Source organism: Chironomus tepperi, unplaced genomic scaffold (assembly GCF_022539635.2).
Source record: "Chironomus tepperi strain 1889 unplaced genomic scaffold, CSIRO-AGI_Ctep_v1 contig_427, whole genome shotgun sequence".
Lineage (NCBI taxonomy): Eukaryota > Metazoa > Arthropoda > Insecta > Diptera > Chironomidae > Chironomus > Chironomus tepperi.
In genome coordinates this window covers 316,705-343,178 of record NW_027226549.1, presented here as the reverse complement: position 1 = coordinate 343,178, position 26,474 = coordinate 316,705, and the positions used below count along the sequence as shown (strand labels likewise).

The 26,474-nt window shown below is 35.2% G+C and overlaps 1 protein-coding gene across 26 annotated transcripts in view; it reads right to left on the bottom strand.

Annotated features, from left to right (window-relative positions):
* shot (dystonin-like protein short stop) overlaps positions 1 to 26,474 on the bottom strand; it is a 173,119-nt gene that overhangs the window by 39,917 nt on the left and 106,728 nt on the right. For 19 of the 26 annotated variants that reach the window (XM_070649618.1, XM_070649622.1, XM_070649605.1 and 16 more), the window contains 9 exons: positions 25,129 to 26,047; positions 24,016 to 24,646; positions 23,552 to 23,687; positions 22,707 to 22,790; positions 21,201 to 21,416; positions 21,017 to 21,138; positions 20,404 to 20,836; positions 7,658 to 7,804; positions 85 to 7,562 (listed from right to left, as the gene is read on the bottom strand). In XM_070649618.1, coding sequence (XP_070505719.1) covers positions 85 to 7,562; positions 7,658 to 7,804; positions 20,404 to 20,836; positions 21,017 to 21,138; positions 21,201 to 21,416; positions 22,707 to 22,790; positions 23,552 to 23,687; positions 24,016 to 24,646; positions 25,129 to 26,047 — 10,166 coding nt within the window. The remainder of the gene's footprint in view (positions 1 to 84; positions 7,563 to 7,657; positions 7,805 to 20,403; positions 20,837 to 21,016; positions 21,139 to 21,200; positions 21,417 to 22,706; positions 22,791 to 23,551; positions 23,688 to 24,015; positions 24,647 to 25,128; positions 26,048 to 26,474) is intronic. The other 7 variants (XM_070649611.1, XM_070649615.1, XM_070649613.1 and 4 more) reach the window with 2 other exon arrangements.

The following is a 26,474-nucleotide window of genomic DNA, read 5'->3' as shown; positions in this document are numbered from 1 at the left end:
TTAACATTGAATGCATTTTTGGTAGAAAAATGTGCAAGAATTTCAATATTTCAGTTAGTTACTTAAATGGATCTAATGACTTACCTGTTCAATGCTTCAACTTCTACCATATGTGGATCAACATCGTCCTTGAAGTGCTTCAATTGTTCAATTTGCTTCTTAACAGCATCAATGTCACTACCGATTGGTCCCAAATGGGCAAATCTGTCTTCAGCCTTGTTCAAGAACTTCAAGAGATTCTGAAGAGTTTCATGGAATTCCATTGCCTTCTCCATAGCATCAATGAGATTTTCTTCACGCTTAGCATATAATGCTGTGATGTTATCCCAAGCATGATCTAAATCTTCAATGTGTTTCTTGACTTCTGGTTTGTCTGGTTCACCACACAATGACATCAAGTTGCCTCCGGTCTTACGGACCTTCTCAACTTCTGGTTTTGTCTGGTCAATTTCATGACGAATTTCTTGTAAGACAACTTGTTGGTTCTTAATTGCTTGTGGTTGAGCTGCTGGTGGTTCTTGTGACTCAAGTGATTCCTTTAAGTCTCTCAAAGTGCTCATAACGCCTTGTAATTCCTTCCAGAATTTCTCGGCAATCTTCAATGTGTCATCCAAGTTGGCACCACGTTTGCTTGTTGCTGTTTGAACTTCATTCCACAAAGCATTGAGTTTCTCCAACTTCTTCTTGATATCCTTAACTGCTGGATCTTGTGAGTTATTTGCCTTGTTAATAACATCATTAGCTGCACGCTTAACTGCTGTGTATGCATCAGTTCTCTTATCCAAATCATCAACAAGAGCTGCATTATCTTCAATTTGATCACGAATCTTGGGTGGATGTGCTGATACTGGATCAGCTTGATTGACTTGATCAGCTGTATTTGCAAGTGCTCTCAACATACCTTCAAGCTTATCAGAGAATTGTGATGATTCTTGTAAAGCTTGTTCTAATGCTTGTTGACGTTCACGTAATTCACTTCTTAAAGCTGCATAACGTTGATTGACAGTGTCAAGTAATTCCTGAATTTTAACGGAATCATCATCAGCAACGAGACTACCAAGTGCTTCACCGGTCTTGTTGAGCTTGTCAAGTAATGGCTTGTGATCTGATATTGACTGCATAAGACGTTCATTTTTGTCTTGTTGTACGGCAATTTGATCTGCTCTCAATGCAGGCATAGCAAGCAATGAAATTTGATGTTCCATGTCATTAAGCCATGCTGTGAATCCATTGTGTGAATCAGCAAAGTGTTCAGATAATGGCAATGCTTGTTCCAAAATTGACAAACGTTCAGCACAAAGTGATGAAACAGTCTCGACAATTTCCTTAAGATCTTCAAGCTTCTCACGTAACATTGATGTATTTTCACTTGGTTGTGATTCACGCAAGACTTTCTTAGCTGAACTTGTGACGTCACGGACACGTCCCTTTTGACTGCTGACATCATCATTAATGGAACGATGTTCTTGTAACTGGGCACGAACCAATTTTGGTTGCATTGCTGGTGGATCAGCATCACGTAAGTTGGCATCAACATCACGGAACCATTCAAGTAATTCATCGATGTCAGTTGTGACTTCCTTACTGCGTTGCTTGCTGAGATGTAAACGTTCAGCTTTACGTTGAATTTGTTCAACAATTGCTTCATATCGACGATTATCACGTGTAACAAGTGCTTCAATTGTTCCAGCACCTTCACCTGGTGATGTTTGGCAAAGTTGTGGACCAACAGTGTTGATCGTTTCCAAAATTGGACGCATTTCAAGCAAGTCACTTTCGAGTCTCATGATGTCATTTTCACGTGTTTCTCCTGATGCCAATGTTGATTCAGCCATTTGCATCCAATCAAGTAATCGGATATGTGATTCATGGAATTGCTGTACTAATGGCAATGTATCTTGTGCTCGTTTCAAGTAGTCACCACCGCGTGTTGCAAGATCTCCATAACGACGTTGCAATGAATCGAGTTTGTCCTTCAATTGCAATGCTTCATCGCTTGTGATGTGCTTCATAAGTTCTGATCCGGCATCAACTGTTGATTCCACATTTGGTGCACGTGATGCAATGTCTTCATTCAAGTCAACAAGAAGATCCATTTGTTCTAATAACTTCTCGGTATGGACTGGAACAATCTTGAAATGATTCAATCGACTTTCCATTGATTCCATCCATGCGACAAGATCTTGATATGTCAAGACGAGATGACGTAAACCTTGACGTGATTGATCGAGGAGGTTTCCGATACTTTCACTGGCAAGAACCAAGTCTGTGTAACGTTCTGTTGTAACTTTGACTTTTTCTCCAAGACCTGCTGCTTCATCATCACCGACTAATTTCATCAATTCAAATGCAATGTCAGCAAGTTCTGAGAAATCTGGTTTCTTGCTTATGATCTCGTCATGCAAGTTTTCGTGCTCACGAATACGTTGTTGGATCTTTTCTTCGTCAGTTGGTACCAATTCCATAGCTTTAACGGACTTTTCAGCACCATCAAGCCATTTGTTTAATGGTTGATATTTGTCTTGGAATTGTCTAGCAATCTGCATAGCTTGTTCAAGAGCATCTGTACGTTGTTGTGTCTTGTCTTTAAGATTATCGAATCTTCTCATCAAGTCCTTCATTTGTTTCTCAATTCTCTGCTTCTCAGTTGGATCACATCCGGCAGCGACTTCCTGTCCTAAGCTAACAAGCGATGAGAGTGAATTTTCTCTATCCAACAACATCTTAACAAGGAATTTCTGTTCTTGAAGTTGTGCCTTAACAACTTTATAGTCAGCAGATGGTGGTTTTTGATTTTCAACCATTTCTTCAGCATCGCTGAGCCATTTTGAGAAGCCATCAAGTGCTTCTTGGAATTTACCAGATTGAAGAAGTCCAACATCCAAACGACGATCACGTTCGTTCATCTTTTCCTTCAATTCATTCCATTTCTCGTTCATTCTTTCGAGATCTTTTTCGAGTTGGTTTGTTGAGACACCTGATAGTGCTGATCTGACTAAATCTTGTCCTAACTTATTGACACTATCAACATTTTGTGCCAATGGCTCCACAGTACGTGCACGGAATCGACGGAAATCATCTTGTTGATTACGAATCTGATCCAATTCACTTGAGACTGCTTTTAGGGTCTTCAATTCTTTAGCAACTTCTTGTAAATCTTCCATGATTGCAACATGAGCATCATAGAACTTCTCAAGTGATTTTAAGGCACGCTGTAAGGCATCTTCATGATCACGTGTGCGATTTTCAAGACGTGCCAATGTCTTCTTAAGTGATGTGATTTGGTCACGTGTTTGGGCTGTATCAGGTGCGAAACCATTATCGACAAGGATTTCTCCAGCTCTTTGAGCATCAGCGACCTTATCTTGTAATCTAGTTAATTGATTATAAATGCTATTGACTTCGTCCAATTGATTGACAATGATTTTCATCTCACGTGCTGGTGGCTGTAAGCTGTCAACTCTATTTTCCAAATCTGACAAATCAATTGCCAAATTCTTGACTTGTTCATTAAATTGATGAACTGCTGTAGCTGCTGATTGCAATTCACCACAACGATCTTCAAGACGTCCACACAAGTCACCAATACGATCACCAATAGCTTCTACTTCATTCGACAAATGATCAGCATCACCGCCGGAAGCTCTTGTTTCAATTCCGATGTCATTTGCAAGTTTCTTCAATTCACCTAATGGCTTCTTAAGTGCCATTGTGTCTTCCTTAATTGTCTTAACACGTTCGAGTAATTTTGGATCTTTAGCTGCACCTCCGAGTGCATCATGAGCTGCCAAACGATCTTCACAGCGGCTTACAGAGTTGTCAAGCTGCCTTAATTCATCATTAAAGTCACTCAAGCGACGAGCACATTGCTCAAGTGCTTGTGCCTTAATCAATAGCTCATTATTTAATTTCTCCCAACGATCTTTCATGTCACCAAGTTGTGCCTTAATTGGATCTTTGTCAATATCACATGCATTAAGGAATGTCTCTCCACTGGTCTTTGTTGATTCGTAATCTCCAGACTTCTTCCATACTTCACTACGGAATGTTTGAAGATCCTTCAATTGTTGTTCAATTTGTTGACGTTTTAAGACACCTGGACGTAAATTGGATAATTTCTCTTCAGCATTTCTAAGCCATGACATGAATGCATCAGATGATGTGTGATACTTCTTGCAATGTTCAATGCATGTCTGTAATTTTGTATGACGATCGACTGTGTCGCGTCTGAGTTTTTCCCATAAGCTTTGAATCTTCTCTAAATCACGCTGTAAGCTACGGTCACCGCGTTGTTCTTGCAATTCACGACCTTTGTTAAGCAACATGATGATTTCGTGCTCACGTTGCATAACTTCTCGGTAAACTGGCTCGTGTGTATCGATTTGATGTTGTAATGTTGGCTTATGTGCACTGACTAAAAGTCTATCAGTCATGCTTGACAGTTCTGATGACAACCAACCTAATGTACGTGCACATGTTTCAGCAAATTGACGACCGTCACGAAGTGCTGCTTCTGTTTCAGCTTTACGTTGATCAAGTTTCTTCTGTAAGGCTTGATATTGCTTATCAACAGCACCAATTCTGGCCATAACATCAGCACGTGATGCTGGATCACCAAGAACTTTGCATAGCTCATCAGCTGCATGTTCAGCATCGGCCAACAATGGACGTTGTCCTTCCAATTGTCTTTCGAGATTTTCAATCTTTCTCAATGCTTCTTGATGGTCACGATCGTATGGCAAGCTGTCGAGATTGTCGCTGATATTTTGTAAAGCTTCTCTCAATCGATTCAAACCAGCATCAAATTCCTTGCTTGAATCAACAGCAGCACCAAGTGAATTAGCACGTGAATCTAAACGTCCAACTAAATCGTCCCATTTAGATTCAATGTTGTTGAGCTTATTGGACACTGCTTGTCCTTCTGGTGAAGTTTCACGTAAGCTGTCGAGCAATGAATGTCCAACATCTTGCAAGTGAGTCAATTGTGGTTGTTGTCCACGGAATTCTTCACGAAGAACTTGAACTTGTTGAATTTGACTTTGTACCATACGTGGATCTGATGAAATTGGACCCAAAACTGTCAACATCTTCTCCTTAGCATTCAACCATGTATTCAAGTTGTCATGTGTATCCAAGAAGTCTCTCAACTTCTCTGATGATCCAATTCTGTCTTTACATAAATCACTCAAGTTCTTCCATCTATCAACGACTGTTTCGAGTTCAGCGCGTAGTGCTTCACCGCCTTGAGCGTCTGGCTTCCTCTTCAATAAATCACGAACTTGCGTTCTTGTACTGTCTAATAAGCTTTGCTTCTCATACATCTCTTCTAATACTTTTCTGGATTGTTTTGTACATTTCTCAGCATCATCCTTGCTGCCAATAACATTTGTTGGAACTTGACGTTGAATCTTGTCCAAGAAGTTGCTCAATGTCTTCAAACTTTCTTGATGACGACGAACTTCATCCTTAATTGTGTCAATTTCATTCTGACGATCATTCAATCGTACTCCCAACATTGAGTAACGATTATTAATTTCCATGAGCTGTTGTTGGATTGGTGTCATGTCACTCAAATGGAAACCTTCGTTTGAGGATCTTCTTGAGCCAAAACCGCTTGATGTTGGTGACATTGGTGATGGTGCTCCTTTTGTTGGTGATGGTGAGCGAGCTTCAGAACGGTATGGACTGACTGTTGATCTCTTGATTGGACTGTAGACATTGCGTTTACGATTTGGTGATTCTGGTCGGATGAGTGCATCATATTGAGCACCAAGATCATTGACACGATCAATTGTTATGCCATAATCACGGTATTCCTTCATCATTGGTTTCAATTCTTCGCTTTGACGCTTAACGGCATCAAGGTCAATGGCAACTGGAGCGAGTCCATATGTTCTCTTTTCAAAGGATGCAAGCCATTGCTGTACTTGATCCTTAAGTGACTCATAAGCGTTAAATTGTTCAGCTTTTTGTTTGAAAAGTTTGACCTTTTCATCCAAAACAAGTTCCAAGTTACGCCATTGATTTTCAAGTGACTTTATGCGATCACGAACGATGCCTGTATCTGTGACATCACGCTTGCCAATAAGATCCTTTCCAAGTGAAACACATGCTTCATACATTGGCTTCATTTGATCCTTAACTCTCATCATGTCTTGTGTCTTTTGAGCGAGAATTTCAGCTGGTAACATTGACAAGTCACGTGAATCAATTTGTTCTTGTAATGCAACAAGTTCTTGTTCCAAAACTGTGCCTTCATCATTGAATTTACTCAATTGTGCAAGAGTTTCATCGAGGAAGTCTCCACGCTTAACAGCTTTGTCGAGTAATTTTTCAAATCGACTGATGACGTCCTGTAACTTCTGTTCAATCTTTCTAGCCAATCTTGCATTTGATGCCGATTGCATCAAGTCTTGTGCTGCAAGTGTTACTGAATCTAAACTGGCACGATGTGATTCTAAATCAGCAAGAAGTCCACGATGTTCACGAACTTGTTCTTGTAAGCGTTCCTTAATCAAACTAGCTGGACGCATGTTAAGCTTGAACTTATCTTCTGATTGATTGATCCATGAGACGAGACCGTCCAATGCATCTTGTACTCCTTGTGATTGAACAAGTGCTGTGTCTAATAATTTGCAACGGTCACCAAGTGCTTCCAAATATTGATGGTATTTATCTTTCAATTCCTCAACTGGAATCTCCAATGCTGAAATTTCTGATGGTGACAATTGACCAGCAAGTGATCTCAAAAGCCAATCGAGACTTTGTTGCATATTATCCATATGACGACGTCCTTGTGATAAGAACTCATTGTGTAATGCCTTAGCTTCATTCAATTGATCTTGTACTGTTGATGGATCAGCAGCTGGTTGATCATCAAGACATTTATTGCATCTTGGTGAAATTTCTCTCATCCATCCACGTGCCTTCTCTAAATTATCTTGATATTCACGTTGACGACCACTGAGGCCACTCAAACGATCTGACAAGGCATTTGCACGATGTAATAAGTCACGATATTGAGCACTGACAAGTGAAACATCCTCACGAATTTGTGATTCCGATGCTGGAATTGGTTCAATATGTGGCAATCTTTCTGGTAATGTTGTACGGAATTCATTGAGAACACCAAGGAAGTCCTTAGATTCATCAACAAACTTCTGTGCTGACATTGTAATAAAACGCAAATCAGCTTGATGGGCAATAACATCACTAACAAATTCCTTTGTTGTGTCCGACTGATTTGGTAATTTATTCAAATCAGACAATGCACGTTCCTTATCCTCCAATGTACGACGTGCTGATTGCAACCATGTGGAGAAAATCTCAAGTTCTGACTGTAACTTTGTGAGTTCATCTCTTGCACCGCCGAGACGTTTCAAGAGACGAGATGTTCGGTCTTGTGAACGATCAACACGTGAACGTAATTCACGTCCGGAATTTTCGAGGGCATTAACTTCTGGGGCTGATAAGACGTCACTTCCAGTGAGGACAATTTGACGGACTTGTTCTAAGCATGAAGCTACTGGACGTTGATTGAGGTCGATGTCTTCCTTGATTTGCTGTATTTTTTGGGGATGAAAAGATGTTTTAGGGTATGGTAATGAGAATATTTGGAAATTTAGTGCTGGATACCCTAAAGTTGAGCATTACTTACCTTCAACAAATTAATTTGATTTCTTAATTCATCAATTCGTTCCTTTGGACCGCCAACAGATGAAATCTTATTCTCAATATCGGATATCCATTTCAATAAGTGTGTCAAGTTTTCTTCACATAGTGCGAATTTCTCAATTACTGCTTGCTGTTTACGACGAGAAAATTGAAATAATTGAATTAAAATTATGCAAAATAAAAAGTTTAAGGAACTAAAATTCTGCGAACAAAAAAAAACTGAAAACTTCTTATAAAACACAAAAAATGAAGAATAAAAAAAAATAGATTTTCAACTCTCATTGACCATCAAATGGAGTGTGATAAGGATTTAAAAGAGTATTAAGGAGGAAGGGACATACACAAAAAATAAGAAGGAAAGCAACCAAACAGAACAAAATATACAAAAAACCTTTATGGGTGAGCAACAATCACAAAGCAACAAAATAAGCATGCAATAATCAGGCAAACAGCACTTTTCATTTGCAAATATTTGTGTACCGGTCATCAATAATCACAAATCTTTTATACCAATTCCATTTGGTGCAGTTGAAAAGTTTATTTAATTTATTTTTTTGGCAAAATGAAAATTTTCCGCGCAGCATTTGTGGAAAATTTACACATTTTCAAAAAAAAATGTAGAGCGAAAAAAGTTTGTTGGATAGAGCAAAAGAAAGCAACGGCATTTGTTGGGTTTTTTGAGGAAATTTCACACACAGTTTGTCTTGTATTCTGGGTTGTTTTGTGTAGAGTTTGATGGAATTTTTTGTCAGATTTGATTGCCAGGGATTAATAAGTGCTAGAATGAGTTACGCCGGCTTTAGGCGTCATTTGAGCGAGACCATGGATCTCAGTTGTTCTGTACGACCATCGAAGAAAGTAGAAGCTACTATAGATCAGTACATGTTCAATTGAAGGTGAAACGGCAGGATACTTGAAGTCAGAGCTCAAAGTCGACTCGAATTGTATATGAAAATGTCAGATCGTGTTGATTCGACTCCATACAAAATCCAAGTCAACTTCAAGTTCTGTTTAAAGCTAAAAGGTAGCCAAAAGGTGAATTTGGAAGTTTTCACAAATTGGACGTCATTTGGCTTTGAAGGTATCACTGTCTAAGCACCGTAAAGGTCAATTGACCCGAATAGCACAACATATTTGCTAAGACATTGTTCTATGTCGCTGTAGAAACGAAAAGTCGCCATGTTGTCCTTATAGCACTGTTACGGCTCATTAAGACCCATTTTTACAGCGACTGACAAGGTTCACCACACTGTGCAGTTAAGGTGAATATGTGCTAATCAAGCTAAACTCTAGATTCTAGCATTTAATCTAGTCAAGCTAGTAGAAGTATTAATTTTGGGTATTTGACCTTTTCAAGGACTTAAATTCTTCTTAAATCCCCAAAACCAGAATTTAAATCATCAAAAATTGACAAAAATTCTTCATAAAATTTAAATTTTAAATTCCTCATTGAACAACAGCTTTAATATCTCGTAAGGACCCACTTCATTAACACTTATCATCATAACATGGCAATCAATGGCACTTGACAATTAAAAATTCCATCAAAAACCACTCAAATATTGTGTTCCAAGCACTCAAAAATAATTTTTAATAAACTTATAATAATATTGTTGAATTGCGTGTTAGTCTGTGTGAATGGATAATGCTAATAACTACATGCAGGGTTAATTAATTATCATAATTGGATCTAATTAAGCATATTTTTGATTTTTAGGGAGGATTTTTGTTGTTGTTTTGTATAAATTAAAATAAAAATTGCATATCAATTAAAAAAATATAAATCCTGGAAATACACAAAAAATATAAAAAAATTAAAACTGACAAAATCAAACAACAATAAAGAAATTAATTATAATACAATCAAGGTATAACAAAAATAATCATATAAATTATAATAATTGAACATTCATGCACGACAGAAAAACTTTTTTCATCGCACAACGGAGTGACTTTTTTTGTTGGAAGTGAAACTAATTACAAAAATTTGCTCATAATTTGCACAAAAAAACTAAACTAAATTAAGAGTTGAAAATTATTTTGAAATAATAATATTTTTTTAAAAAAAAATAATAATAAAAATTTAATTATTTAAAGTTAAAACAATTTGCTGATGTCGTAAGAAATGAAGGAATAATAGAGTATAATTAATTATAAAGAAAACTTTTTCTATGTCTGCAAAAAATGTGAAAAGTTCTTCCTTTTTTGAAGCTCATTAAAGTGATAATTAACTTAAGAATTATTTTTCCATAATCAAAAAATAATTATGCATGTACTTATCATGTATGCACAATCCTAGTAAAGATGCAGCCATGAATTATGTTCTCTTTACCTGTATGCTTGTATGTGTGCGGTTTTTTTGTGTGATTTTTTTTTAAAAAAAATCTTCAATTTGAACTTTTTGAGTTTTTAAAATTTATGTGTGTGTAAGTGTGTGTTTGTGGATTCTTTTGTCTTTTGGCAGTGATCCAAAAAAGATCCCTAAAATATGTAAAATGATAATCTCTACCTTTTTGTAATAAAATAAGGAGTAATTATGAGTTGTTTTTTTATAATGTGAAATGAATTTTTTGAATGTGGATACTTATTGGAAATAAATGTAGATGCAGTTTGGGAAGAAACTCCTAACAGGCAAAGAGTGTGCTTTTATATCAACATTAAGAAAGACCATGGTACCTAAAAGTGATCTTATTGCCTATAAAGGAATGGGAAAAATGATTGGGAATTTACCCATAAAATAGGTCAAATTACGTATTTAAAGGAGGGTCATATCTTCAAGGAATGGAAATCAGTGAAAACTTTAAGGAAAATTAGGTGAACTTAACTATGAGGACATCGTAAACTTAATGAAGATTATAGGAATTTCATCAATTGGGGCTACCCCAGTACTTAAATTTCTATATACTTTTTTTACTGGCTTTTAAGTAGCTTTTAACAATTTTGAATAACAGGGCTAAAAATGGTTCAACAGATTATTGATCGAAGTACTGATTTAGCTTTAAGCAACCCTAAAGCAAGCTCATATAAATTGACCATAAACTGTTTAAATTATTCACACTTAAGTCAAGTTTAAAATAGTTTTATCTAAATACCAAAAAAGCTCTGACCAAGCACGGATCTATAATTTAAGATCTTCTAGGTAAGTTTACTCATTGGGCTCTTTATCGGTTGGGGAAATTGTAAGAAGATATCTTCATAAGATATAAAAATCCACGTAATTCCCTCAAAATTTGAAAATACAATAACATTCTTTCCAAAAAGCACAACGTGTTGGACAAGGCATCACTAAGTCGCCGTATTAATGGTAAAACGTGGAGTAGTCCAGAAGGCACCTTGACAGCAGATTTCAAACCATTTTTAAGGCAAATAATGCAGATCACCACATTATGCCCCTCAAATTCCTAACCCTCAAATTCTCATAAGTATCCACATTCAAAAAAAATAACAATAATCCTGCCTCAATATTTCATTCTCATGTATGTATGTACTGCATATCTAATGATAATAATCTCTTAAACATAAAAATGCATCTCAATAAAATGATCATTATAATATAAAAAAATGTTAAGCATGTAGATACAATTGCTGTAGAACTTAAACAGCCTTAAAGTTCATCTACAAAAATCATATTTATCCTAATCTATTCTATGAATATGAATGAGAACGTGGCACTATCCCAATTTCCTGTTTTATGACCGATTATGTACTTTTTATCCATGTTTTTTAATTTCCATTATGTCAATTTTTTCTGTCACTGACTGTATATTTTTTAGCTACAAAATTTTTATGCATTCAAATAAAAACAAAAAAATATTTTTTTTTATATATCATGCAACAAATATGTCCAGAGAGATAGTTAACAAAAAATATATAATTTTTTTTGAAAAATGCCAAAGCCTTTAACAATAAAAAGTAAGAGTCACAAAATTAACTTTTTATAGCAACAGAAATAGCATAATAATTGCAGTCTCTCTTAATGAGATTTTTTTTTTGTCATATTTTCCATAGCTTAGCCATTCCAGCCGAAAACAAAAACTATTACAAAACCAGAATGAAAAAAAAAAATCTGAATAGGGAAAGTTTTAGCGTTAGCAGTCACATGGAAATTTTTTTTTTGCCGGATATTTTATATATGTGTGTATGTGTAAATAAAATTTTTGTGTGGCATAGCATGTAAGGAAATTAAAAAAAAATTAAAAACAACAAAAAAAGGACAGAGAGCAGTATAAAAAAAATCAGGCAAATTCCAACCGAATTACTTACTCGCTGTTCGGCTGGTAATAGAAGACCCTTTTCACTAGCCTTAAGTAAATCTATAGTTTGATTATCGTTAACTAAACGACCATGAATAGGATCTATCAAGCCACTAGCAATTGCCGCTGATAGCGGTGCTATTTCTTTATTATCTACATCCCGCACCATTGTTGTAGATGGATCAATAAGGCCTTTTGTAATAGCATCATTAAGAGTCATAAGCGGTATGTTGGCAGTAGATGTAGTAGCAGTAGAGATGAAAGGATCTTTAAAGCAACCAGGTTCGGATTCATAAAGATTGTATTTGAGGGCATCAATTAAGCCAAGGGATCGTTTAGGTGTAATAAGTATAGCATCATCAACAGCTGATTTTAATGGAAGTAATTTTGATGTGCTCGTATCGACAATATTAAATTTATCAGAGTCAATAAGTCCCTTACGAAAAGCTTCGGGTAAACGAATCAATTTTCCTTTTGCACCATCTTTTATAAGTGCTGAGTCGGGATCAATTAAGCCACTTGTTATTGCTTCTTTTAAATTGCATTTTATAGCATTATCGGGATTTATGTAGGTACCGTTCGATAAATCTAAATGACCTGATTCGACAGCATACTCAAATGATTCCGGCTTACGCGTATAAATAACACATGTTGGATCGAATGATAAGCTTGTTGCAGATGGATCAATTGCAATCTTTTTATTAAGCGCATCAATAACGCCCGAATGTTCATCGCTCAATGCTCTCGATAGCAATATAAATTGACCAGTTTTTGGATCTTTAACATAAACATTTTCAGCATCAATAATGCCTGATTTTATTGCATCATCAAGTGATATTTCATTTGATGACATTGCTGATGTTGATGAAGGAACATCTTGTTTCGATAAAATACTTTCAAAACTCTCAATTCTATCAATTGACTTACCCGTCAATGGCTTACGAACTGTAACTAGTAAACCTTTTTTAAAAGCAACATCAAATGTAGTCGACATTTTTGAATCGGGATCAATCACACATCCTTTCACAACATTCACATCACCCTTTTCGATTGCCATCTTCAATGACATTTCCTGACCACTCGAAATGTTCTTTAAGATGGTCGAATCGACATCAATCAAACCATTATCAATGCATGATTGTAAGTCAAATATTTCATTTGATGATGGATCAATAAATTTACCATTTTCAGGCATATACAGACCCATTGTGATAGCACTCTCAAGAGATATCAATTTTTGGTGACTTACAATCAATCCCAAACGTCTTGCTTCTTGTAAATCAATTCGTTTTGAATCATGTGATTGTGGATAGACATAAACAGCATTTTGTGGGTCAATTATTGATTTCTTTATTGCATCCGAGAGTTTTATGTATGAATTCGTTTCTAAATCCTTTACGACGGATAAAATTGGCGATATTAAATCATCTTGTATGGCATCAGTCATGGTGATAAGGCAACCGTTTGCTGGATTTATAAATTTCCGCTTATTTACGTCATACAATTTCATAGATAGTATCTCATACAGTCCAAAACCTCCACTTTCAATATCAACAATAAGACCCAAATTTAATGCCTCATTCAATGGAACAAAAACATTACTGCCCGGTTCCTTAAAGACACCTTCCCGTCTATCAATCATCTTCATACGACAACATTCATTCAATGGCATTAAAATCTCCTCAGTCTCATTGAAATAACATGGCAAATGTGGATTTATAACCCAACGACGCATCGCTTCATGTAATGTCATTTTCTTATTTGTTGTTGGATCAATAATTTTACCAGATTGACTGTCATAAATGCCTTGATGAATTGCCCTTTGGATACTTATTGGTGCCTTTGTATCACACAATATACCCAAATCAAATGCCTGTCTCAATGTTAATTTTCTTGAATCAATTTTAACATGTGACTCATCATCAATCATACCTTTGTGAATTGCATCCAATAATGATATATCACGATAAATATTTGTTGCTGAATCTTTTACTTGAACTGAATTTGGATCAATTAATTTAACTGATATAGCTTGTTCGAGTGTCAATCGTTGACCTGATTTTGGATCCATAAATAAGCCACTCGACTCATCATAAATGTTCTTTACTAATGCTTCATATAATCCAATTGGTTTACGAACTTCAACGAGTATGCCACGATCAAATGCCTCACGAAAATCAATTTTATTTCCATATTCATCGGTGATTGTACCACGTTTTGTATCAACCATTCCTGTTTCGACAGACAATTCAAATGGAAGAATTTTTCCACCTATGTTAACGACCGTTGATTGTGGATCAATAAAACCACGCTTGATTGCACGTTCCGTTGAAAGTTTTTCAGTCGTTAATGTATTTGCAAATGTACCAGATGTTGGATCATATAGTCCTTTAAAAACAGCCTCGGGTAATGAACATTTACGTTTTGATAATATTATAATGCCACGATCGACAGCCTCATTGAATGTAAGTCGTTCACCATTATATGGCTCATTTACGCATCCATTTTTGGCATCAATTAAACCAGTTTTTATTGCATCATTTACGGATATTATGTTATTTGATTTTGGATCATGAATAATCAAGTCATTTGTAGATATTTCATTAAGCTTAATACAATCGTCGAGTGAAATTTCATTCCCGCTTTCATTTGGCATCAATTTACCGGTTATTGGATTATAAAGATTTCTAATTATAGCATCAGATAATGAAATTGGTTTTTTCGAACTTAATATATATCCACGTTCGTATGCATTTTTAAGATTTAAATCAGGATACGTGAGACGTCCTGTGATTGTGTCAATTAAACCACAGGAAATTGCATCTGTTGCAGGCAAAACTCGTTCATTTTTATCATCAACAATTAATGTTGTATCTATATCCAAATATCCTGATTTAATTGCATCCTCAATTGTATCCATTTGTCCATTCATTGGATTCAATATTTTCTGTACATCAACTTTATAGTATTCCTTTACAATTACATCAATGAGTGTCATTTTAATTGGTTTTGTTGATATTAAATTATGTCTCAATGCATCATCAAGTGACAATAATTGTCCATTTTGTGTATCTTTTACTAAATCATCATCAATTAATTTATCGTCAAGTGCTTTCTGAAGTGGAACAATTTGATTCTTTTGTGTGTCTTTAATCTCAGATATATTTGGATCAATTAGACCGGAATCAATTGAATTTTGAATATTCAATAAGTTGTCATCTGTTGATTTGAATTTATTGGATTGTTTATCATATAAGCCGGATGTTATTGCTGCTTCAAGTGAGATTGGACTTTTTATGCCTTCCAATAAATCACCTTCCTTAAACAGTATATCTAATGGCTTACTCTCACCCGATTTATGATCTATAAAAATTCCACGCTTCAAATCCACTGAGCCATCCTCAATTGCCTTAACCAATGGAACAATTTCACCATCGGAATTACGTATGGATATATTATCGACCTCAAGTACACCCGAGTGAAGTGCCTCGCTGACGGGCAATAAAATTCCATCAACTGCAACTTTACCACTTTCATCATCCAATAAACCGGCATTTCGTGCATCTTGCATGCTCATTGATAAGAGCTTTTCAGGTTCTTTTTGTATAACCCATTTACGTTTGAGGCATTCAAAAAATGGAATTCTTTTTCCGGTTTTTGGTTCAACCATTATACCTGTATTTCGGTCGATTAAGAGCTTTTCTAGTGCAACAGCAAGTGGAACGTATTTATCTGTATTTAGATCCTTCACATAAATCAATTCCGGATCAAAAACACCACAATTGAAAATGAAATCATCAAATGGCACTTTATCACCAGTTGATGGATCAACAAAACTACTTGTACGTTTATCGAAAGCACCAGCATGTTCAAGCTCATCTTGTGATAAATTTTCATTGATTTCCAATTCTTTTGGCTTTTTACCGTCGTTGCCTTTTTCCGATATCATTGATTCACTCAATTCCTGTATCCTACTCAATACCATTGGATCTTTTTCTGATGATGACTTTCTAGTAATATTTTTAACAGAATCAGCAACAGCCATACCAGCTAATATTGGCGCTCCAACAATTGCCATTAAGCCCATCTTGGCCGCATTTGCGATATCCTTTCCAAGATGTGAGTCGGATTTTTGTGAATCTTGTGGATTTTCCGATTGAATGGATGAAATTTGAGGATATGCTGTTGTTGTTGTTGGTTCTTGGAATGTTGAAGGTTGAGATTTTGAAGGTATTTGTGGTGGCTTTGTGTCTAGAGACGATGAAATTGAAGATTTTGAAGGGTCTTCGGATTGTTTTAAGTCTTCAGAATGTGGAATTTGGGTTATGGATGAAATTTCATTTTGTGGGACAGAGTCTTGTGCATGTGATGGAATTGTTGTTGATTCTGATGAATTATTGTCTGATGGCATTGTTGCTGGCTGTCCAATTTGTGGTTCTTTGTCAGTTTTGTCAGTAGCTGCTGGATCTTTCGGTAATTTTTCATCTCCAGCATTTTCTGGATGCAATTGTGATGATTCTGACTCTTTGGCTGCTGTATCTTCAAATCTAGATCCAGTAGTTGATGGATCTGCTTTGTCACTTGATGATGTCAATTGTGCTGAATCTAAAGGAGTCTTTGAGTCATCAATAGCTTTATCATGTTCTTTGTCTCCATCGCTTAACTTTTCATCCTCAGAATCTTGAACTTTTGGATCTTCACCTGTAGAAAGTTGTGCCTTTGACGGGATTTGCTTCATTGTTTCACTGTCAGGTAAAAGCTGCTCAGATTCCTCAAAGTTAACAAACTTTTTCTTTTCCTCTGTTGCATCATCAGCCATTTGTGATGTTTCGTTACTTCCATCCGCTTTGTCAACTTTTGTCGCTGAAATTTCATCATCTTGACTTTGTTGAGCTTCCGAAACTTTAAGTTTTTCATTAACATTGTCTTCTTTAGTTTCACCTTCTTTAACTTTTTCCTCGTCGCGCTGTGGAACTTTGTCATTATCAATTTTCATCGCATCATCATCATCACTACGTGCAATAACTTCCGATAATTTTTCATCAACATTCTTCACTTGCTGTGACATAGAATCCGCACTTGTTTCCTTTGATGATATAGAATCATGATCTTCTTGTGATTTCTTTTCTGTTACATCCTTTTCACCATGCTGACATGACATGATATTTGAATCCATTTTCACAGCAGGTTGTTGAATATTTGATTCATTTTCAGTAATTGATGAATGAATTTTATCATTTTGCGTTTCTAAATCTGTAGTTGTTGGCTGTCTGTTTATCGGATCTGCATCATCAAGCTTATTTTGTGTATCTTTCAAGCTGTCAAGTTCTGATGATTTTACACCTAAATCCTTCGTTATTTTGTTTGTGTCTGACATAACAATATCATTTTCTGTCTTTGTAAGCTTTTCTGATTCAATGAATTTTTTGGAAATATCTTCAACATCACGCATGACTAGCTCCTCATCATTCTTTTTAGAACTTATTATTTCACATTCTTCCTCATCGACGATTAAATCCTTTTCAATATTTTTAGGTTGAACAGCTTTAATATCGCGTGATAAGCTTGAATCAACAACATCCGATACTAAAGTTTCACTTCCATCATCCAAAAATCCAACATCCTGCTTTAATTTTTCATCATCATCACCACCAACACCAAATGAATTGAGAATCTGCTGATTGCTCTTATTCTTCTCATCTTTCGACGATGTTTCCAAAAGTTCATCATCCAGTTTTTCAAAACCATCATTCATTGTTGAATTTTCATCACTTGATAAAGTTTCCATCACAGCATTTTTATCATCTTGTGATGCTGACTCAATACTTTTACGTTTTGCTGGAATTGGCTTAATTGACTCATTTAATGTGTCTGATGACTTTTCATCTTTTTTATGCTGAATGTGAACAGGTGAAATATTCAATATTTCATCTTCGACATTTTCTGCTGTCGATGACACTAATAAGCCTTTATTGATTGCATCCTTAATTGGTATGATGTCATTTGTATTTGGATCTGTATATGAATCATTTTTCAAATCTAAAAGACCACGTTGTAGTGCTTCATTTACGCTCACTTGTGTCGGTGACTTTTCAGTGGAATTTGCTGCTGATATTGATACCTTTACAGATACTTTTGGAACTTGTTCAGCTTTGTCTGTTGAAATTGATGCATTTTCAGAGGAAATTGGAGTATTTTCATCCTTTGACTTATTATCACTTTGTTGAATATTAACATCACCAGTCAATGACTTTCTCGGTATTGGAATTGGTCGATCAACTGGCATATCCATACTATCCTCACTTGCGGAATGTTTTCTCGATTTTGATGGCGTTTGTGCCATATCCTTTGGTGTTGGTATATCAAAGCTTGATCTTTGTGACACAAGTGCAGAGCGTGTCTCTGATTGTGTAAAGTCACTGATTTCATCACGTCCAACAAGTCCACGCTCATATGCAAGTTCAACAGGTATGTGTTGATTAGTAGATGGATCAAATACTAATTTTAATGAATTTATAGCACCAGCAGCTGCGACAACAGGTGCGCCAACAACAATTAACAGTCCAGTTTTCACAGCATCAATTAATGAAGTTTTCTTACCAGTCGAGTCTGTTATTTCACCAGAATGTGGCGATATTATGTCTTTTTTTAATGCATCATCAAATGATATGGCATCACCCGTGGAATGATCAATAATTTTAACAGATTTTGGATCAATAAGATTGTCTTTTACGGCTTGAATGATATTTTCAGATTTTCCAGTCTTCATGTCAATCACAAGAGCAGTTGATGGATCATAATATATGCCCGGTGAGATTTCCAATGGCTCGGGACTTGTCAAGTCATCCTTACTTGGCATTTTTGATAGAGGCAATGGTGGAATCTCATACGCAGTTGTTGTAATATGTGAAATTGATGTTGGTCGTGTTTCCTCTTGTAGCTTAATAATTCCCTTCTCAATACTTTGATTCATTGGTATCCATCCGTCTGGTGACCTATAATGTCCAGTCGCGTCCAAAAGATTTCTCTCAAACGCACGATGTACATTAATCTCTTCCTTATATTTTGGATCAACAATTCTCAACGATTCGGGATTAATGAGACCCAATTGTATACACTCCTCAAAACTTACCAATCTATCAGTATTTGGAATGGTAAAGACACCGGATGATGGATCGAAAATTTTCTGCTCAATTGCATCAGCAAGTTTTAAACTACCGTCAGACTCAGGTAATGATGTCTCGTCCGGATAGTCAGCAATTTGTGTATTGGCAATTGTTATATAACGTTTTTCCATTTTCGTGACTGTCTCTGTTGTTAATGTGATATTGAGTAAGGAACTTAACAGCAATGCACCTTCCGGTGTGATAATTTTCCTCTCAATTGCTTGATTAAGCGGAACAAATTGTGAATTATCAATTAAATAACCTGATTTTGGATCAATTAAATCATACAATACTAAATCGAGTACGGATAGCTCACGATCATTCATAAAGACACCCACACGACGATTCAACATTTCATTAACCTCCGGTCTCACAACACCCATACCAATACCATCCGATAATGTAATTAATTGATTCTTTCCTATATCAATTTTAAAACTATCATTTGAACGTACAAGTACGCCTTTTGATAATGCATCATTAAGTGATATAAAGTCATTCGAGAATGTCTCTTTAAATCCATCAATATCAAATATTGATTTTTGTGAAACAGATGATATTAAACCTTCATCAACAGCTTCTTGTATTGTCATTATCTCATTTGTTGTTGAATTTTTAAAATTATTATTAAGACCCACAACACCGCTACCTATAGCTTCATTTAATGTTATCAATTCTGACCTCTGATTACCTAATGATATTGAATTAATTTTATCACCATCTAAAATGCCAACTTTTATGGCCTCTAAAATATTCAATTGACGTTGACGTGTTGGTGAAAATATCAAACCATCACGATCAATTAAATTTAAATCGCAGACATCCTTCAATGTCATTGGACGTACAATTAGTTGACGATTTTTTGCTTCACTGAATGTCAATTTTTCTTTTGTTACTGGATTTATATAGCGACCGGTTTTAGCATTTAATAGACCTGATGCAATTGCATCTGCAACAGTTACTTTAACATCGTTCCGGGTGTCAACAATCTCTTGACAATTTGATAATATTAAATCGTTCTCGATTGCCGAATCAAGTCGAAATTTATCGCCGGCATTACGATCAATAACCCAACCCGATTGATCAACTAAACCATAAGCAATGGCATCAGCAAGACATAAGGGCGTTGATTTAATTTTAACGGAATCATTTTTAATCAATAGACCACGTTGATAGGCATCAGTTATTGTTATTATAGTACCATCAGGTAGCTTATATATTCCCTGAATTGGATCAACGGTTCCATCTTTTATGGCATCAGCAATTGTCTTAATATTTGATGAAGTTATTGTGGCTGTTGATGTTGTTACCTTTATACGCTTTTCAGATGTATCATGACCATTTTCAGCTTCTGATAGCTCACGACGTACCGCATCTAAATGATCACTTAATTTAACAGCTAAATCGGCATCAATTAACTTATGTTCTGCAGCCTTTTCAAGACTCATCTTCTCGCCAGACACCAGTATCATTTCACCAGTACGTACATCTAATAGATGTAATTTAATTGCTTCGGCAACTGTTAAGACATTACCCGTTGTTGGATCTAATATACCCGGCGTATCTAATATTCTTATACCCTCTGTATCTTTCATGCTGTGACTACGTTTCGTTGAACGAATTTCAGAGAATTCTAATGACTTTATCATTTTATCATTCTCATTATTACTTCCATTTAAATTTCCATTTGGCGATGGAATCTTTTCACTTTGATAGACAGTTGTACGCTTACTCGATGTTAATCTGGGTTAGAATTTTTATCAGATTAGTATGCTTCTTTGTGCAAATTATACCGAATGATGTGAGAGCGACTATAGAATATTTTATCATGCCTAACCTTCACATCATTCAGTATTCTTCCTTACATCATCAAAAATAATGTGTATATGTGTGTATCTATTAATTAGTAATGTTAGTACTTACTCAGACTTGCTATAGCTAATGTAAGTCTCATCATTATTATCAATTTCATCAGTAGCGGAAGTGCCAATATTTAAGCATGTACGATATGTTCTTAATGGACGATGCAACGTTTCAGCATAATTCTGTTGAATAATTCATTAATACACAATATTCAGCAACCAGATGAATGCATCAATTAACTTACCAATCCATCAGCACCATTAACCTCAATCGATGTACGTAATCGTTGTGACAGTGATTGCACCAACGATTCATATTTTGAATTTAAATTATCCAAACGTTGTGTATAAATTTCACCAGCACCTGGCTCACCCATTCGTATGTCACGACGTGGTGGCGAAAAGCTTGGACGTATTTCCGTCAACCAATCAATATAGTGTGAGCATTTTCCATCATAGATCTAATATTTTTTATATTTTTTTATACATTTTTTTGTGAAGGTGTAGGTTTGTTTGTTTCGTGGTTGTTATGATTAATAAATTAGTAAGTGTTGGTTAATTAATTTAATTTAATATTTTATCATAAATTATACTCAAAAAAAAATTAATTTTATAATATATAAGGGGGGGTAGTTGGGGCGATCTAATTAAAGTAAGCAGCAGCATATTGAATATAAAAAAAAATTATTTCATTTTCCCATGTTCAAATAGATTGGAAGAGGAAGTTAATTAAGGAAATAATTTTTTAAAAAAATATATATCTTCCACAGAGTAATTAAAGAAAATTTTTTTCTTCACTTTTATGAATTTTTTTAAAGAGATTTTTTTTGTAGAAAAAGTTGTAATAATAAAGGAAAAAAGGTAGATCAGGGATTGTTTGGTCAGGGGTTCAGTATTGACTTATGAGTTTTGAGAATTGTTGGTTTTATCGAGATACACCTTTGTATATAGCAGATTGTAGATTTTTAAACAATATTATATATTCTATCAGAAAAAGCGGATCTGGATGGTTCTGAACATTAAATTGCTTTGTCATGGAAGTATTGTTTGCTAGAGTATACTTCAAAATGAATCTTAAAATCAACTTGGTTAGACTCGTCATGACTTGATTTGAATTGACTTGACTCAATTCAAATCAATTTGACTAGACTCAACTCAGATCAATTTGACTTGACTCAGTTCAGATCAACTTGTCTAAACTCAACTCAGATAAACTTGACTAGTCACAACTCAGATCAAATTGACTTCATTCAACTCAGATAAAATTGACTTCATTCAACTCAGATCAACTTGACTAAACTCAACTGATATCAACTTGACTTAACTCAGATCAACTTGACTTAAATCAACGAATATCAACTTGATTTGACTCAACTCAGACCAATTTGACTTGATTCAGCTCAGATGAATTTGACTAAACTCAACTGATATCAACTTGACTAGACTCAAATCAGATCAACTTGACATGACTCATTTCAGAGCAACTTGACTTGACTCAACTCGAATCATGTTTTGATTTTAATCAAGTCAATTTCTAGTCGACTTTAGTCAAAACGAATTCAAATCAACTTGACTTCTTTACTTAAATAGTGGTTTGGTCAACTTGACTCAAAAAAATTCATCCAGTCCCCAAATTCACCCACAATAACTCCCATAACCTCAAAATAGTCAATAATAAACCCCTGAGCCCAAAACAACTCAATTTGTAGCGAACAAGAATATTTTTTTTTTTTTTTTATAACAAAACATACCTTTGCTTCTCTAAGCAGTCGACCACCAGTCACGTTAACTTGTTCCACTTTTGGTTTTCGCTCAACAGCTGATCCCAACATATTCTTTAAATTTTTCATTTTTTCAATTATTTTTTCATAGGCATAAAAAAAAAGTTTATTTTGTTGATAAGGAATTCAAGGAGGAAATAAATTGAAAATTTGGTCGGAGTAGAAGGAAGAGATGAAAGCCAGGACGAGGCAGCGCGGGGTTTTTGAACACAAAAAATAAGGATAACAAAAAAAATTTACATCATCACAGCCGAGATAAGGGAACAAAATTATGCAATTTGTATGTGTTTAAATGTGTGTGTGTATGTTAAATTATATACAAATAAAAGTGTTCAGATGTACACAGAGTAATTCCATAAAATTTGAAGGGGGGAGATTGAGATTGAGTTTTTATATTTTTTTTATATCAGGGCGGGCATTCGAAAAGAGAAAAAGAAGAAAAAAGAGAATATAAAAATATATTGGAGATATTTGGTTTGGAACTTAAATTAGTAAATTATCAATTAAATCTATATCTAATAGCAATTTTATACAATTTTGTGTCTAAACTATAATTTTTTAGCATGCAGGAACTTAATCTTTCCGGTGTATTAAACATTGCCATTCAAAATTTATCATTCATTCAATTTCACTCAATATTTAAGATTCTTCAACATTACAGACAACAGAGTATTTCATCATAGACAGGTACCGTCCTACCGAGACGGGCACCATGAACAATATTATTTCTCCAATTCGAATTTCGACGAATTAATTCTTCAAATTAAAAGGTCTACACGGATAAAAATAAGGAATAAATATTCAAAGTTACTCACATCCAATTCACGAGCTGATGTTGCTGTTGGAAGACTTTGGAGCTTCTCTGTCTGCTTCTCGACCCATGTTTCCTCAACGACAATGCTGGTTTGTAGATTCTTCATTAATCCTATGGCTTGCTCGACACTTCTTAATCTGAATTGATGGGAATTAAGGATAGCATTATAAATTTTGAATTTTTTGGTCATTGTCCTCATCTGGACCAAATCTCGGGGACCTCACAGTTCTCAAAGTCAAACTCAGATCTATATGAAACTCAAAGTCCTCATCTGGATCAAATCCTGATGACCACACTCCACTAAAAGCTAAATCTTGGTCTACAAACGACTAATAGTCCTCATCTGGACCAAATCTTGTATACCTCACAATACTCATAGTCAAATTTTGGTCTATAATTGACTTCATGTCTTCATTTGGACCAAATCTTGAAGACAACATCCCTAAAACCCACAAAAACACTCACCTTTCAGCCAATTGCACACAAATATTATTCCATCTTGTATTTAATCTCTCGACATTAGCATGAAGACGCTTCAAGTCACTGAGAACCTTTGTTGGAACTCCCATACGTCCAAGTTGATCAGCTTGATCATTCATCTTATCCATCTGTGGTTGTTGTTGTGTAATGATGTCCTGTAAAGCTGACAATTGCTTGAAGACATCATGAAGACCTTCAGCTGTTGATGGCATTTCAATGTGACGTGAGAGACGACCTTCAAGTTCCGATATAACTTGTTCATTCTCTTCGAGACCGGCAAGTGCACCTTCAAGTAATTTCAATCGATCAGCATGAAGACCAGCTTGTGTATTAAGTTCTTTCCATAATTCTTTCAAGCTATCTAAACTCTTCTTCAATGCTGGTGTCTTTAATGTAATTGTTCTGAATGTCTCTTGTAAATGATTAAGATCTGGTTCCAATAAGTCTAATCGACGACGATAGTCATCAAGAATTTGAACGGCATGTTCCAATGAATCAAGATCTCTTGGCATTGGTGATAGAATAATGTGATCTAATTCACGTGCCATATCCTCAAGACGTGACTTTAATCCAATGCATTCTTCGGTGAAGATTCTGCTTGCTTGTTTGCTCTCCTCTGTGTTAAAATTAAAAAAAGGATATTTAATGAGTTTTATTATATTTTATCAGTTATACAACCTGTGATTGTACATTGAAAGAAACTTTTCATTGTGTGTGATCTATTTGAGTGTCTTCTACCGACTAAAGTCATTTATCAACATTTATTTATGCTTTCAGACATACTTTAATGCTTTGCTGTCGTTGATCAATAAATTAGTTTGAAATTTAATTAATCAATTGACGCAATAGTTGGTAAAATTGTTTATAATGAAAAATATGTGAGGAAATATCATGCATGCTGTATTGTGGGCGTGTGTGGTGCTTATGCAATTTTGAAATTTACGGAAATAATAAATATTTTATAGGAATTCTTTCGAAGATGTCGAACGTGATGATTTTTTGGCGTTTCCTTCATCATTTGCGTAGCTTATGACCTAGATTCCACACAACCTCCTCAAATAGATCACCTGAATATTACAAATCTCAATATCCACTTACCCTCTGCTCTTGCTCTCTTCTCAAAATCGTCAAACAATCGATTAACTTCATCCATTTCACGTCTTAATCGTCTCAATTGTGGATCTGATGGATCTCCTTCAGCCAATAACTTATCAGCATCATCATTGAGTGCACGACGAATAGCTGTTCTTTGTTCAGCACCCATTGCCAAGAATTGATCAAAGTCCCATCCTTTAACAACCTTAATAGTTGCAAAAATCATATTTTGTCTCAATCGGAGCTGTTTCTTCTGCCATAATGCAACTGTTCTGTCAAAAAGTCGCTTTAAACGTTCAGCTGCATCAATAGCTTCACTATCGGGTGGTGGAAGTAAAAGACATACTCCTGGTACGGTACCTTCGACATTCTTTTGTGTACGTACACGCCATTTAACACGTCCAGATGTATCAATTAATGTACATGTTTCATTCTTATCTAAATTAACTTGACCACCTTGCTTATAGGCACAAATTGATTGAACTTGACATTGACGATTAACAGGCTGTTTACGCTGCTTTAATGGCACAACATTTTGGGCACGTTGTTGTAATAATTGGACGGTTTCACCAAATGTATTTAATTCTTCACGAATATCCTGCATACCACGTAATAATGATTCACCTTGATCTAATCCAAATTCTGATTGTGAATATTTTGTATTAAGAATATCATCACGTTTTGCAAGCCATGCTTCTGCATCCTTAATTTCCGTATAGAAATTATGGTACTCGGTCGCATGCTTAAGATGTACTTCTAAGCATAGTGTGAGTTGGAGAAGCCATGACCATTGAGATTGAAGTGCTTGAAGATGTTCCTCAATTGTTTTTGATGCTGGATGTTGTTGAAGCAACAAGGCTTCACCACGGTCTAAGATGGTTGCAAAGTGCATCTCACGCTTTTCTAATTCTGACATGAGGTTCTGGAAAAATTAAGGAGAATCAAGCATTAATTAATGAAATTAGGAACTGACAAAAAATGATGGCGGAAAGCGAATTTTGAAAAAATTAAAAAATAATTTTGAATTTTTTGTGGCCGAATGAATAATTGGAACTAAAAATAATGTTTCTGGCGAGCTAGTGGCTTGTTTGGTAAAGACTTACATCCGCACCATTTCCATAATGATGCTTTCGAGTATAAAAAATTGAGAGGAAAAATATTAAAAATTAAATCAAAAATATTTCAACATTATTGATTAATCTCATGGAATTTAACGTCAAATTAGGCATTATTCCTTGAGAATAATCCAATTGGAATCAGCATTTAACTGAAATATCCAAAACATCAAAGTAAAGTCGACCTTTAATGAGAAATATTCTCACTATTTTCATTCATCCAATCATCAAAAT